This window comes from Pavona decussata, unplaced genomic scaffold, assembly GCF_977016875.1.
Source record: "Pavona decussata unplaced genomic scaffold, jaPavDecu1.1 SCAFFOLD_145, whole genome shotgun sequence".
NCBI lineage: Eukaryota > Metazoa > Cnidaria > Anthozoa > Scleractinia > Agariciidae > Pavona > Pavona decussata.
Genome location: NW_028145558.1, coordinates 585,224 through 599,230, shown reverse-complemented (window position 1 = coordinate 599,230; position 14,007 = coordinate 585,224). Strand labels below are relative to the sequence as shown.

Here is a 14,007-nt window from a genome sequence, read left to right as displayed (position 1 = left end):
TACTGTATAATAAATAGCACCACAGGAAAGTACTTTTCAGTAACTTTCATTTGAATGGTCATACTTTAGGATTTTATTTAAAGACTCAAAAGTTAGAACTACCTTGTACAGCATAATAAACAGCACTACAGGGAAGAACTGCTCAATGCGAAGTTACATTTGAATGGTAACACTTAAAGACTAATTTAATCCACAGAATAAACAGTTAAAACTAATTTGTTTTAGCGCAAAGCAGCACTACAGAAAAGTATTGTTCAGTAGCTTTCCTTTACACGATAAAACGTTAGGATTGCAACCACAGACGCGCGCTAGAAAATGATCAAACAAGCATGTACTAAGGGCAAATATCAAGGGCTCAGAATCCTCACGAAGTAGGCTTTATATGGATTTCGGTCTCTCAGGCACTAAGTGAACTGCCTGTTTTAGAGATGTGTCCGCATAAAAAAAATGTCCGTGAGTAGAGGTTCCATTGTAAAACTTAACTTCCCTTTTGATATTGACGAGCAGGAGTGACTCTCGAGTATTAAAGTCTTGGAAATGGTGAAATTGCAGCGGATTAGGTTTAGCTAGATCTAGAAAATGACTAACTAACACATGAAAACCTTCAAAGTCTAATTACCCTTACTATCCGGAAAGCTGATTGCCGATGAACAAGCCCACTTTACGATTCGACAGAATAAGTGCGCTCTAATTACATTGATGACATCAACTGGCTCAAACCTACCTTAGAATCTCAAGCGAATTATTTCCAAATTACATCGCTTACCTTTGAACAGGCATCCAAGAGTGACTATGTCCTAATTCAAGCGAAACCTACTCTCGTGCAAGGTGTCCAAAGCGTGGAAGATTGTTCAGAATGTAGCGATCATGCGCAGCGCACAGCATATATATTTTGACGAAGTGGAACTTAAATTACATGACGTGTAGAAGTGTCGAAAATTCTTAGGGCGCTTTCCATTCGACCAAAAATTCCGGAAATTCTGGGTTTTGTAGCGAATGGAACAGACATTTTCCGGAATTTCATTCCGAAATTTTGGGTGTACCTCGCGAGGTTGGCCTAAAATTCCGGAAAATCGGAATAACCGGAAAATTCCGTTCCATTCGACCATTCCTGCTCGCGCCCAGTTTCTCAGAGTCCGGAAATCGAACTCAACATGGCTGCCAATATGGCTGCTCAATATCAGTGTTCCGCTTGCATGCGATCTACAGATGACTTGAATGTTCTTTTGAACCACGTTTGCACGGCGGCCACGGCAAACTTTGGTAAGTAGTGCGAAAATGCATATAAGCTACGCGCAATGTCTTAAATTAATGTGATAAGCGACGAGCACACTTCCTATTGCAAGGCAAATATTCCCGCCATTACTGGGTTAGGAGTGTTAATGCATATATTTTGTAGCGTCAACGTTTTCTTTTCGCATTCTTTATGCCTATAATTATTACAGTGCATGTACTGTTCCCGAGCTAAGTGAAACGGATAATATTAAAGAGTAGATGGATTCACAACTAGAAAGCATGAGGAGCTTCAATTTGCTAAGTTTATTTATTAAGCTTGAATTAATATTTTCCCTACTAGTACTAGCAATGCTCAGGGCGAGCGAAAAATGAGATGAATGCTCTGCTAACTTTGAAATGTATATTTAATATGTTAGAAATTCAAATTTCAAGTCGCTAGCTTACTTACAAGCTGTTATTGTAGTTTAATTTCAACTGATCTATACCTGCTGCATCAGTTTTAGGTTTCTTTTTAAAACACACAATGAACTTTATATTAAGTCTAAGGTCAACTCGGATCTCCTGAATCACATACCATTGATTTAAAGCATGCCTAAACAGATAACTTAATTGTCCAATACATGCTGTAAACAAATGATTTTTCATTCTTTGACATACCTATTTACTTAAAATAAGGGAACTAATTAATTAATTTCTTGCTTCTTTAACTGACTTTGCTTTCTGTAGATGCAGCAACTGAAACAGAGTCACCAGAGAGCCTACAAAAGTGGGATGATAAGCATGTCCGCTTGCTCATTGAAAGCTATGGTCAATTCAAACATCTATTAAAGAAAGGAAAGACAACAAAAAAGGATGTCTTCCAGAAAATCTGTAACCACTTTAATGAAACTTCGGAGTATAAAGTAACTGTTGATCAGTGTATAAGAAAGTGGGATAAACTTGTTGCAAAGTTTAAACAAGTTGAAGATAACAATAAGCAAACAGGAAAAGCAAGGCAAACGTGTAAATTTATGACAGTCTACAAGAATGTATTGGGGAGAGCCGCAAAGTTAATCCAAGCTACACCTTTGATGTTGCACGTGTGGCCTCTTCTTCATTTGCACGTGCAGCCTCTTCTTCGTCAAGCCAAAGTGATTCAACTGCAGAATGTGATGACAATGGTGATGAGCTTGAAGATGATGAAGGTGGCAATAGTCTGGAGGGAGCAAAGAATGGAAATAAAAGAGTAAGAAAAAGAAAAAGCCACTCATCAGCGGCTGAGATGCTTACATTTTTGCAGTCCTACTCAGAGAAGAGAGAGAAGGTAGAAGAAGAAAAAATCTCCTTACTAAGAGAGATGCAGAAAGAAAAAAAAGAACTTTTTGGCCAACTTTTGGATGTTCTAAAAAAGAAATAGCTGAGTTAAGCCTTGTTCTGCAGTGTAGAATCTCAATATGTTGAATATTATTTTTTGCTTAAAGTTGTCATGATTCTACTGCATCTGGACATTTTTCTTTGCAGTGTTGTGTTATGATTTTATTTATAATGGTCTGTTCCCTATCTAAGCCTTCCCAGCCCTTAAAAAATCTCAGACATTCAAATGTGTCATTTCTCACTTATAGCCCATTTTCACAGCCAAATGTCTTCCACCACACCATAAATAGTCAATGTTGCTGAGGACAGTCAAATATACACAATAGGCCGGGCTTGTATTTGAGTCTATTCCCCTTACTTGGATGGAAATGAACTGTACAATTTGTTTGTTGCTTATTCTAAAGCATTCCTGCTGAAAGAAAAATTAAACCAGGGTTTGACATTCATCACAACATAGTGGAAATACTAATAATAATGATGAGGTTGTTAATTATTCTGCTTGAGTTATTAAACTACTGTTACTTATGTACAAATAGTGTTCATCAGATGGGTCCTTTTTTGTTCAGCTCTTTCATCTGGTTGGTTCCCATTGTCATGAGGATCATCATCACCAAAGTCGCCATCATCAATATAGCCATCATAAAAATCATCATGGATAATGCAAAAATTGTGAAGTACACAAGCCGATATTATCAGATGAACTGTCAGTTGTAGATCCATATGATCCAAGAAAAGGAGTTTCTTCCATCGCCCTTTCAAAAGTCCAATTGCTCTTTCCACTTTCTGCCTCAGTGATGAAAGGACTGTGTTGAACCTTCTCTGTTGCCGAGTCAAATGACCGTTATCCCTGTAAGGAGTGATGAGCCATCTAGAAGCAAAACTCATGCTTTAGGCCATCGCAATATTGCCCGGGGGAGGGGGGTACTTCCTTATAAGAGGCTAATGGGGATGTGCCGCTGGATGGGGTCCCATTTTCACGCCTGGATGGACTAGAATGGGGTTGCATTTTCAATAGAGTTACTAGAATGGGGTGGCACATTTTCGGATTTTTGGGGTGAGAAAATTCTATTAAGTAGGGCTTCAAAATGGTCTCGGTTAAAAAGTTCAGAAAGTTGTTGTTTATTAAATGTAATAATCACCTCGCATTACATTCCGTTATTGAAAGTAGATGAATAAATAGAAAGTGACTTAGTTAGGAAAAGTCACTAAGATGGGGTCTATAACTGGCCACAAAATAGACTATAATGGGGCAGGGGCTCTGAGAGGCCAGCGCACATACCCAGCAAAACTGAACCCAAGTATCCCCCCCCCCCCCTCCCAGGAAATTTTGTAGCTAAAGGGGCTACCCAGATCACAGCCATTAAGTAATAGCTCTAAATTTGAAATTCAAAGAGTAAAAGTTTTTTACTGGCAAAAGCATAGCATACAGTGTATGGTAGTTTCATCAACATTAAATGTACTCCAAAAACAGTTAAGTAGGGAGTGGAGAGAACTACTATCAATAGGTCTGGTAAGTCGGCAGTGGTTTTTACTGATGCACACCTCAATAATGGATATCCTCCATCTCCAAGGAGATGAGTATCTCCAGGAAACTTATTTACTGCCGTGTGGAAGAGCTCAGAATTACGAAGCACCCTGGAGTCATGGACTGATCCAGGCCATCCAGCCAGAACATCAGTGAAAACCATATTGTTATCGCAAACAAGCTGAGGAAGTAAATAAAGGGCCCCGTGAGAGGAATTCATTGTATTATCAATTTCAATTAAATTATATTTATGAATACTTGCTTTTCTGTTACCTGCACATTCAACGAGAAGAACTTTTTTCTGTTTATATATGCATCTGGGTCATCTTCTGGGGCCCGGATCCGGATGTGAGTACCGTCAATCAAACCAATGACGCCAGGGAATCCCCCTTCGTCTTCAAAGCTGGTTCGTATGGCGAGCTTTTCATTTGCTGTAAAACGATTGTCAAAGTAACTAGTCTGCCAATTTATCTTTTACTTTTGCTCTGTGCCTGACTAAAGAAACTCACCATTAGGCCATCTGATAAATTGACCTGAAAGATCAATTGCCGCTTGTGATACTCGCTTCAGAACCCGGTCCACGCTACTCAGTGTAATGTCGAACCTGTCTGCCACTGCTCGAGCAGGCTCTTGGTTAGCCATACACCAGAGGAAAGCTAAAACTTGTTTTGGGGGTGGGATGGCAGCTCGCCCAGATCCATTCCCAAGTGGTATCCTTCCTGTGGGCATGACGGCGCGAGTGAACAGCTCGCAAGTTTCTCTAGTCATCCTGAAGTGCCCCTTGAACTCGTCAGGAAAATAGAGAGGTATCGTGCTCTCAAAGTAGTCGCGGGCTCGGTTTAAATCCCTACGCATGTAGGAGATACCCGCACTAAACAGCATTATTTCGTCGTCCTCGTCCAATATTTCGCTAATTTCGACTTCATAGTCGTCGAGCAACTCTAAGGCAAGTAAAATAGGCAAAGAGTCCGCCATTATTTTATTCCCCTGTTTATTTGGTATTTTCGCGCGAAAATTGGTTCGTGATGGACTGGGACGGCTCGGTTCAAACCAACCGGAATATACTGTTCCATTCGTCACATGGAATACTCGAAATTTCATTCCGGAATTTTTGGTCGAATGGAAAGCGCCCTTAGTGTTGTGGAAACCTCTTAAAAAAAATACGCAAAAGGGAATTTTTAGTTTATTTGCTGAAAACAAGTTTATTGATAAATATTGGGCATGTGTGATATACAGGACAACCACAGGAACTGTACCGTATTTAGTAGCTTTCATTCGAGTGGTCACACGTTAGGATTTTACCAACAGACTCAAAAGTTAAAGCCCTGACCTCGTACTGTATAATAAATAGCACCACAGGAAAGTACTTCTCAGTAGCTTTCATTTGAATGGTCATACTTTAGGATTTTATTTGCAGACTCAAAAGTTAGAACTACCTTGTACAGCATAATAAACAGCACCACAGGGAAGAACTGCTCACTGCGCAGTTTCATTTGAATGGTTACACTTTAAGACTAATTTAATCCACAGACTCAACAGTTAGAACTAATTTGTTTAGCTTAAAGCAGCCCTACAGAAAAGTATTTCAGTAGCTTTCCTTTAAACGATAAAACTTAAGGATTGCATCCACAGACACGCGCTAGAAACTGATCAAACAAGCATGTACTAAGGGCATATATCAAGGGCTCAGAATTCTCACGCTCTTTAGCGAGCGGTTGGCCATCAGGAGAGACTCCGCGGAATTTGCAATCTCGTACCCAAAGTCATCAGTCTTTTTGGTCAGCGAGTGGGCGGCAGGAGAGACTCTGGAGAATTTGGAAAAATTTAAATTTTTTGATTGGCTGATCTGTATATAGCTACGTAACGGCTCTCTCCTGGCGACCAACCACTGGCCAAAGAGCCTGAGGACTCTGATAGCGAGATTGCGGAATTCGAAGAAATTCAACTTTTTCGATTGGTTTTTCTGTAGCGCCTTGCATTGTTTCATCGCAGAAATCCTGCGTAATACAATTTCAGTTCCCCGAAATTCTGAATTTGAATAATAATTGCAAAGACTGCTGATGTTGGCTACTGTTCATTTCGTTATTACGTCGCAAACTTTTCATGCTCCAAATTCTCATACTCTTTCTGGAAGGTTCAATAGACCATTTTCTAGTTGCTTTGAACCTCATTATGAAAGCGAGGCTAAGTGGAAAGCTTTTCAGTTGAAAATTAGTTTTCTTTCTTATAAGTCAACAAAAATTTTCCGTGAGAATTTTCCGTGAAAAGCTTTGCACTTAGCCTCGCTTTCATAATGAGTTTAAAGCAACTTGGAAATGTCCCATTGCACTGTAAAACTGACTTAATGAAGAAACATTTAGAAGGCATTGTTTATCCTTTTTGACAAACATTTCTTGCTAACTATTCGTATATATAACTTTCTATAAACGTTTTCGCTCAATCATCAAAAGAATATCGTCGAAGAAATGGAAATTGCTTTATCAGCTTCTTCACTCGATTAAGTTGATCGCCAGTCCACTCCACATTAAGTCGTGTTTTAGAGGGGGCTGGATCCACGATTGATGCGCAATCATCCAGATAGTTATCTGAACACGTGATTTCAAGGAAGGCGCAAATCTTGGTCAGCGTTTCTTTAGTGTTCGTCATTGCATCGATACTTGCTACGGTATGTACGCGTCCTGGAAACTTCTTCGCTACCTTGAAACTTCCTTGAGCGAGTTTGCTATAACTTGTTATACTACCGTCAAGTTCGCTTGAATAGTTAACCTGAAAAAGGGAGAACAATTCCATGGCATCAGTGCATGTAAGACTGATTTTTTATCTTTTACAAAATAACCCTGTCGACTCGAACTCCCTGCTAACTCAAACAAAATCATATTTTCCTGGTTTTGGTTTGACTCTATTTTTTTTCCTTCAGTCATTTAATTTCAGCTGACCATAACTCGGTAAACTCGAACTCGTCGCTAAATCGAGGTGATTTTACTTTTCCTTGGTTCAAACATACCCCGATAATTCGAACTCTATTGTAAAAACTTTGGTTAGTAAACCTCAAAATGCCAGAGCATAGCTGATTGACAACTGGGCAACTGGACAATAAGGGACAGCTAGTGGGAAAAATGAAAGCACTGTGTAAGCTTTCTGATGTTGTACAAACCATCACGCCAATATTGTTAAATGTTTGCTAAGGTTATGTGCACCTTTGGTGCCCGACTACTAGTGCCTGGGTAATGGGCACAAAAAAAAAATTCCGCATGCACACCGGGAAACGGTGCCTACTGCAGTGCCGAAATACAAGGTCTCGACCTTGTACTTGGGCACGATCACCGTGCCCGAATTCTGGCGAGGATACTCGATAAAAGGGTGCGTTCACATTAGTACTCCGGCAGCAATAATCACATTCGGGCACCGTCCTTAATTGAACCAAGTGTGAACATAGCCTAAGGGTGCTAACATTGGTTAACCAGCAAATGCTGTTTAGCAATATTTGAAAGTTTAGTTGGATCTTAAAAACTGCCTGATCATGACCGACGAAGTAAACTTCGAACATGTCTAGTCGTATTTCATCCAGGACTAATACATGGCGACCATGAAAAGCTCGTTTACAACAGCAAAATGGTTAATGTTTTAACTAACCTTGAGGTTTTCTTGTCCTTTTTTCCTCTCGTCCGCTCGTCTCAGAGCCATTGTTGCAATATTGTCAAAAGGATTCCTAATAACGTGAATAAACTTGATCTGAACTCCAATTTTCTGCTGCAGTCTCTTTAAAGCTTCCATGCCTTCAGTTTTCAGCAGAAGTCGTGAAGCTTGAGCGGCTTTTTTGTCCCCAATTACCTGCGTAAAATATTGAATTCTTAGGTAATATAGTTACTGCCGTCTTTTTAGTGGACAGTTGTATGAAATGGGAATATATACGTACCGAGTTAAGATCCCAAAGGCGAGGGGGGGGGGGGGGGGGGGAGAGGTGGGCCTCCCATATAAAAGTGACGGAGGTGATCGTCGGGGTTAAATTCGTGGTTAGGATGGGATAGGATAGGATAACTTTATTTATACACTCTAGTTCCATCAATTACATTATTATCATTATCAACTAATTATCTATCTACCTAACTAGAATTACAATAGTAAAAAAAAGGAGGCCGCGTGTTTAAAATCTTACCTAAAACTGTGGCGACTCAATTTAGTCTTAGTCTTTGGTATTAAAATCTAAAATGACCTCCGTTATTTAAAATGGTGGAAAGCGTTCGAAGAAATAGTGTTTGTGGCTATTAAAAATTGTCCTAACAACATACATATACATTATTTATTTCATTCCATGGATAATAACAGGTCATACAAAATTGTTCTCACATTTCGGGGTAAATTCCATAGACTTTTCCTCTCAACTTCCAGCGCCAATTTGGACCGGTTGAACGATGCATTATTATAAAGAGTTACATCCCAACAACGGCCAATAATTGTTTTATAAATTCAGTATTTACCTCACCCACCTGTATACTTTTGTTGTAAATCCCTTGCCACTGGTCTTTAACGTTGTAGTGATATTTCACAGGCTTATCGCCTACTGGCCGCGAGCGCACACCAAACATGACATCATATCGAGACTTGGCAAGCAGCAGTTCATATATGTAATATTTGGACCTCTGAGACAGTAGCGGGTTTTGAATCCATTCTTTTAGTATGTTAAAGTCATTAGCAATGATAACATTTGGATGAGCATCTAGCAGGGAGGACAATAAGGTGTGGCGACTTCTGTTGTAGCCAATAAACAGCAGCAACGTTTTCAGTTTGTCGTAAATCCCGGCGTCTATTCGGCGTTGCCGATTTGTAATCTGTAGAACTAGAAACATAAGCTCCATATTCACTTAAAGTTCCGGAAAAATGACTTTGAGACCGAGTGGGACCCAAGAAAGACACATATATGAGCAACATTTAATGTAGTTTGTAAACATTGAAACGTTTTCGTTTTCGTTTCTTCTTATTTTTCGTTTTCAGGCAAATTCACCATTTTTCTAGTGGAAATTGTTTTGATAATGTTTTTATACACCGTTCATATCACATAGCCTCATAGTGGTTTACAATTCTTCTGTGGGGTGAGATCGGACGTCAGCATGTAAAGGCACCACTGGCAGCCGCTATCAGTCCATATTTTGATCTCACCCACCCACCCAACCCACGCATGAATTTGAAAGACGGATTAAAACAGAAATAGAGATAGACCACCACACCAGGGACTACTTCCCCTACTCTTTTCGAACAGTGTCCGGGTTATTTGAAAGGGAAGTATCATGGGGTTTTTGGTATCTTTTGTTAGAAATGATGAAATGACCTTCAAACAGCTGCCAAATAATTCTAGAATGACGAAAGGGAAAAAATCAACTCAATTCTTGAAAGGAACAACTCGTGATCTGTTCTATCATATTTTGGAAACAAAAATGCGAGAACTTGAAAAACAGCCTAACATTTTTCAAGCTTCAATCCATACTGGCTTACTCTGTCTCTGGCCAGAGGAGCTAATCGACAGTTTTATTGGCTTTTATTTATAACAAACTTGACAATTATTTCTTTTTGTTTTTGCTGACAGACAAGCATTGTTGGTTTTTGAAATGACAGCAAATTTGCGTGATACTTCCCCCTTTTTAAAACGTCCAACAGATTATTAAGAACAAGCTGTGAGCTTGGGTTCCTTGTTGGCAGTCATAACTAAACAGATCTAAACAAACAGGTCATAGTAACAATGGTAACTCCCCTACCTCTTCTGGAATTGTAGCAAGGTAGTTGTGTCCAAACCAGAATGTATACTGCAGTTCCGATAACTGCAGCTGCAGCTAGCAAAATCTTGGAAGACATATCTGTTACTAGACAACTTGCGATCTGAAATTTGAAGAAAGGATCGAGGAAGCTTATCATTTGGGAATTGTATTCGTGAGCGAAAAAAACAAACAAACATAACTTCCCACTAATTTTTCTAATTTCGTTTTCCTGTATTATTTATTTTATCATGTACGTTAACTTTATTCATCCAATTGGTGAGCTAGTTATGCGAGATGCCAGCTTTTCACGGCTAATCAGAATTCGAAGAATGAATGTGACGGGTTTTTTTTAGCAAGCGGGTACTATCATCCATTCTTCCAACTAGCATATAGATTCGATTCTCGGGCTAATATTTGTTTTAAGTACGTCAAAATTCCGCGGAACAACTATCAGCCATAGTCCTTCGACAGAATTCCTCTATTGTTTAAGTAATATCCGAACCTGAATGGACAATTCTCGTCCACGCAACCCCCCCCCCCCCCCTCCCCCCGATTATTCCGCTTCAATTCCGTTAGCAAACAGGTTGGTTTATATTGTATTTTTTATTTTTTTTTGTATGTTCGCTCGCCTTTTTCATTCCAATCTTTCGTCTTAAAGGTCAAAATTGTGAGCTGTAAATTCGAAAGGCCAGTCTTAGTGACTTTTGTTCGGAAGAATATTTAGCTGTAAACAATAAATAAAAACAACAGTCAGTATTTCTGTCACAGGACTATCGATCTCATAGTAGTTGCCCCTTGGAAATGTGACGTTCTTAAAACTCGGAGCCCTCAAAGCTTCGCTTCTTGGGTGTTAGGAACTTGAAATTTCAACGAGGCAGCTATCAGCCGATAGTCCCTCGACAGAAACACATGTCGTGTCAACGACTGAGAACTTATTTAAACGGAAATTTAAGGTGATTGCATCAAGAGAGTTGATTGCCTATGACGGACTTAACTACGTTTTCTTAATTCAGATGTCTACAAACCTTATACACAATCAACGTACCCTTTAGTACCATATAATCTTTTTAAAAGTATAGTTATTACCTGAATTATTTGTTGACTTGTCAAGTTGGTTAAAGTCCGCCCATTGTCGAAGTTCTTTCTATATAAATCGTACGCTCAGAATCTGACTTTTTCCAAGAAGGCTTGCTTAATTTGAATATGTCAGCGCTGTATATTCAATTCAACTGTTATTTTTGGATATCAGCGGGTTATTAGATAAATAAATAGACCTCAAGCCTAGATTTGATTCTCATAGTCCATGTAAACCGCTTCCCACGAGTATTATGTTCGAAGCTAAACGTGAATATACGCTATAAAATACTGCAGGTTATCTGTTTAACAATAATATAAAATCTATTGTGTTCGAGTCATAATACGAAACTGCGGAATATTTTCGAGGTATAACTATGTTGCTAGGCTTTGCTTTGTTCTTAAAACCTTGCAAATGGATTAGCATTGGACAATGACCGACTATTTAAAAGCCAGGAAAACTCGCAGTCTGATTGGCTTTGCAAGAGCATTCTAATTTTCGATACAATGACCTTGGAGCGTGCGTAAGGAAAATTGCCGAACTTACCACTGAACCTGAAAAAAAGATCAATAAGAGTATTTTAGAGCAATTTACTTCAAAGTTATTTTTCCATGGATTAGTGATGTTTTCATCATGTGGGTCACCATGCCTGTAGCGATTCAGATACTTTTTAGTCCAGGCTCAACTGCAGAACAGCAAAAATAATCGACAATCCTCAACTGAAGTTCTCGGACTTGCTAAATGTTCTTCCCTAGCTACTCCGCGTTTGTAAGCTAGATTTGTTAACGGAAACTCCGTAACTTAAATGCATTCAACGATTCCAATTTCGCAGCAGCCTCTATCGCTCATTTTAAAAAACCACTTGATTTACACCTAATTTTCTTTTATAGATCATTTGAATAAATCATGAATTGTAAATTATACTTTAATTACAGTTAGCTTTAGCGTTAGATTTTACATGGCCCCACAAGCTCTTTCTATCTATCTACCAAATCGGGGCAACTATCAGCCGATAAAAAACAAGAGCTTGTCGCCTAATTTTTCTATATGGGCAAGGAATACAGTCAACTCTCGCCTAGCGGACACCTCGCTATTACGGACACCCCAATAATTAGACGGTGATGTATAAAGTTACAAAGTTACTAGGACTACGATACCTTAAGGGATTATTATTTAATTCACCCCAGCGTAAAAGTCTATGTTTAAAAAAAAAAAAAAGAAAGAAGACATTTGCTACCTTCCAAGAAGGAAAACTCACGTCTCTGTGGTGTTGAAAGGAGAGCGAAATCCAAAAGTACTTCAACTTGGTTTCTAAGCAATTCGATGTTCTTCAGTGTAATTTTTATTCACTTCAACTTTTTGTGCGAGGACAACTATTTTAAACAACGTTTTGTAAGCACAACAAAGGCTGAAGGTCAATTAACTTTTATTGTATCAAGGGAACTTTTGACGTAGCGACGACGGCAACGCCAACGAAACGTCGCTTGAAAATAGAAAACATGTTGCTTGGGCTACTTCGTGAATAAATCAACTCAAATCAACTCAAATCAAATCAAATCAAAAACCTTTATTTAGACAGACAAAATTTAAAGCTTGAAAGCTGGAAGGGTCGTGTATAAATAAATACTAAATATAAAATAGCGAGTAAATACAAAGGGATATTAAGTAAGCAAATGATACAAGAGAATATTAGGTAAGCTAAGTAAAAAGTTATTTTTTACACAGGTGTTTCTGTCAATCAACGATGTGAGTTCAAAAAGCTAAAAAAACTATCTAAACACTTAAAAATTCTACAGAACAGGTTGCGAGAATCAATGCCTTTTTGTTTTCTTGCATTCAACTTGTTGAATGCGATCAAAGTATCCAGGAACCAAAATTTCTAACAGCGCCGTTTGTTCGTTTAGTCGAGAAAGAGACCGAAACAGTCACCATCTTATGATGAAATCGAAATACGAGCTGAGCCCTTTTAAAAATTTTTTGATTCCTTTAAATGACAAACTCTGTTTACTTTTCTCTATCGATGTTCCTTCACTGGTTCTCAAGCTCTCCTCTGTCTGTCGACACCCCCTACCATCCCGATTGTCCCCCCACCCCACCCCTCATGGAAGCCAAATGGCGGCGCGCGGGAAATTTAAGAGGTGAAGACAGGCGATAATCAAATCCAAGTTTTAGAACAGTAATTATAAATTGCTATGTCCACTTTTTTCAAATAAGCTTTGAAATGTAGACAACATTTCCAAAAATTTAATTTGATTTTTTGTAAGAGTGGGGATTCTCTTTAAACAAACAAAAAGATCATTCGGGAAAGAAGAGGAAAATTATGTAAGCGAAAGTAAAACTTGACACAAAGCGATTGATGGACAACAGAAATTGTAGGGTGATTATTCGCCCGCCTCCCACCAAAAAGTGGCTCGCCTCAAATCCCGAACTCATCGTCATCTATAGCTTGAATTTCTTCCTACTCTGAGGATTCTGTCTTTTATAGTTCTCTGATTTTTATTTATTTATTTAGTTTCTAAATTCCTTTTCGGTCGAAAAAGCGTGTTTTATTAAAATGTGAAGTACTACTATTGTTAACAAAAAGTTTATGTAGTTATTCATATTTATGAGAAATCTTAACACTATCCATTTAAACCCTTATCATTTTTTTCTGCGTTCCCGGAACGTTTTCTAAGTTGTTATATGTTAACATTTTTGCCAAGTCTATGCCCGTGCATTTCGAGTTACATTTGCATCTGAAAGGAAAAGAATTGAGCGATTCGAACTAGAGGCTACTACATCTGAATTGTAGATTATGCTAAATTATTCATCTTTTTTTCTCTCACCTATCACAAACACGAGGAGCTTGAAATCAAGACGGACAACGGTAAAACCTAACTCCGTCCTTACAGTTGTTTCCTGGACAAAATTTTACAAAACACTGATGTTAAAGTTGCGGTTTATCTCATAGAGCGTCGTCCATTCCGCGATGACAAACTTCTCTTCGTACACGTTTAGCTTGAACCCCTCTTGAATCGATGACAGGAAACCGACGGCGTGCCATGACATTCAACGTGGAAGAATTCAGG

General features: G+C 38.8%; 3 protein-coding genes and 1 pseudogene across 5 annotated transcripts in view; 1 reads left to right on the top strand and 3 right to left on the bottom strand.

The window, feature by feature from the left end:
* Nucleotides 1–859, bottom strand: part of LOC146466325 (fibronectin type III domain-containing protein-like) — a 31,230-nt gene extending 30,371 nt beyond the window's left edge. For both annotated transcript variants that reach the window (XR_014868032.1, XM_085127431.1), the window contains exon 1: nucleotides 767–859. The gene's annotated coding sequence lies outside the window, so the exon portion shown is untranslated. The remainder of the gene's footprint in view (nucleotides 1–766) is intronic.
* LOC146466314 (uncharacterized) overlaps nucleotides 1–14,007 on the bottom strand; it is a 119,292-nt gene that overhangs the window by 25,801 nt on the left and 79,484 nt on the right. The gene's annotated exons all lie outside the window — the stretch shown is intronic.
* On the top strand, nucleotides 952–3,022 carry LOC146466324 (uncharacterized; annotated as a pseudogene). Its single transcript, XR_014868036.1, has 2 exons — nucleotides 952–1,263; nucleotides 1,963–3,022. The product of XR_014868036.1 is annotated as an uncharacterized LOC146466324 (transcript).
* LOC146466323 (uncharacterized) lies at nucleotides 5,277–11,378 on the bottom strand. Its single transcript, XM_085127455.1, has 6 exons — nucleotides 10,951–11,378; nucleotides 9,865–9,985; nucleotides 8,602–8,951; nucleotides 7,748–7,945; nucleotides 6,516–6,880; nucleotides 5,277–6,382 (listed from the first exon to the last, which is right to left on the bottom strand). The coding sequence occupies exons 2-5, from the start codon at nucleotides 9,959–9,961 to the stop codon at nucleotides 6,551–6,553; spliced, it is 975 nt and encodes a 324-aa protein (XP_084983581.1). The 5' UTR covers nucleotides 9,962–9,985; nucleotides 10,951–11,378; the 3' UTR covers nucleotides 5,277–6,382; nucleotides 6,516–6,550.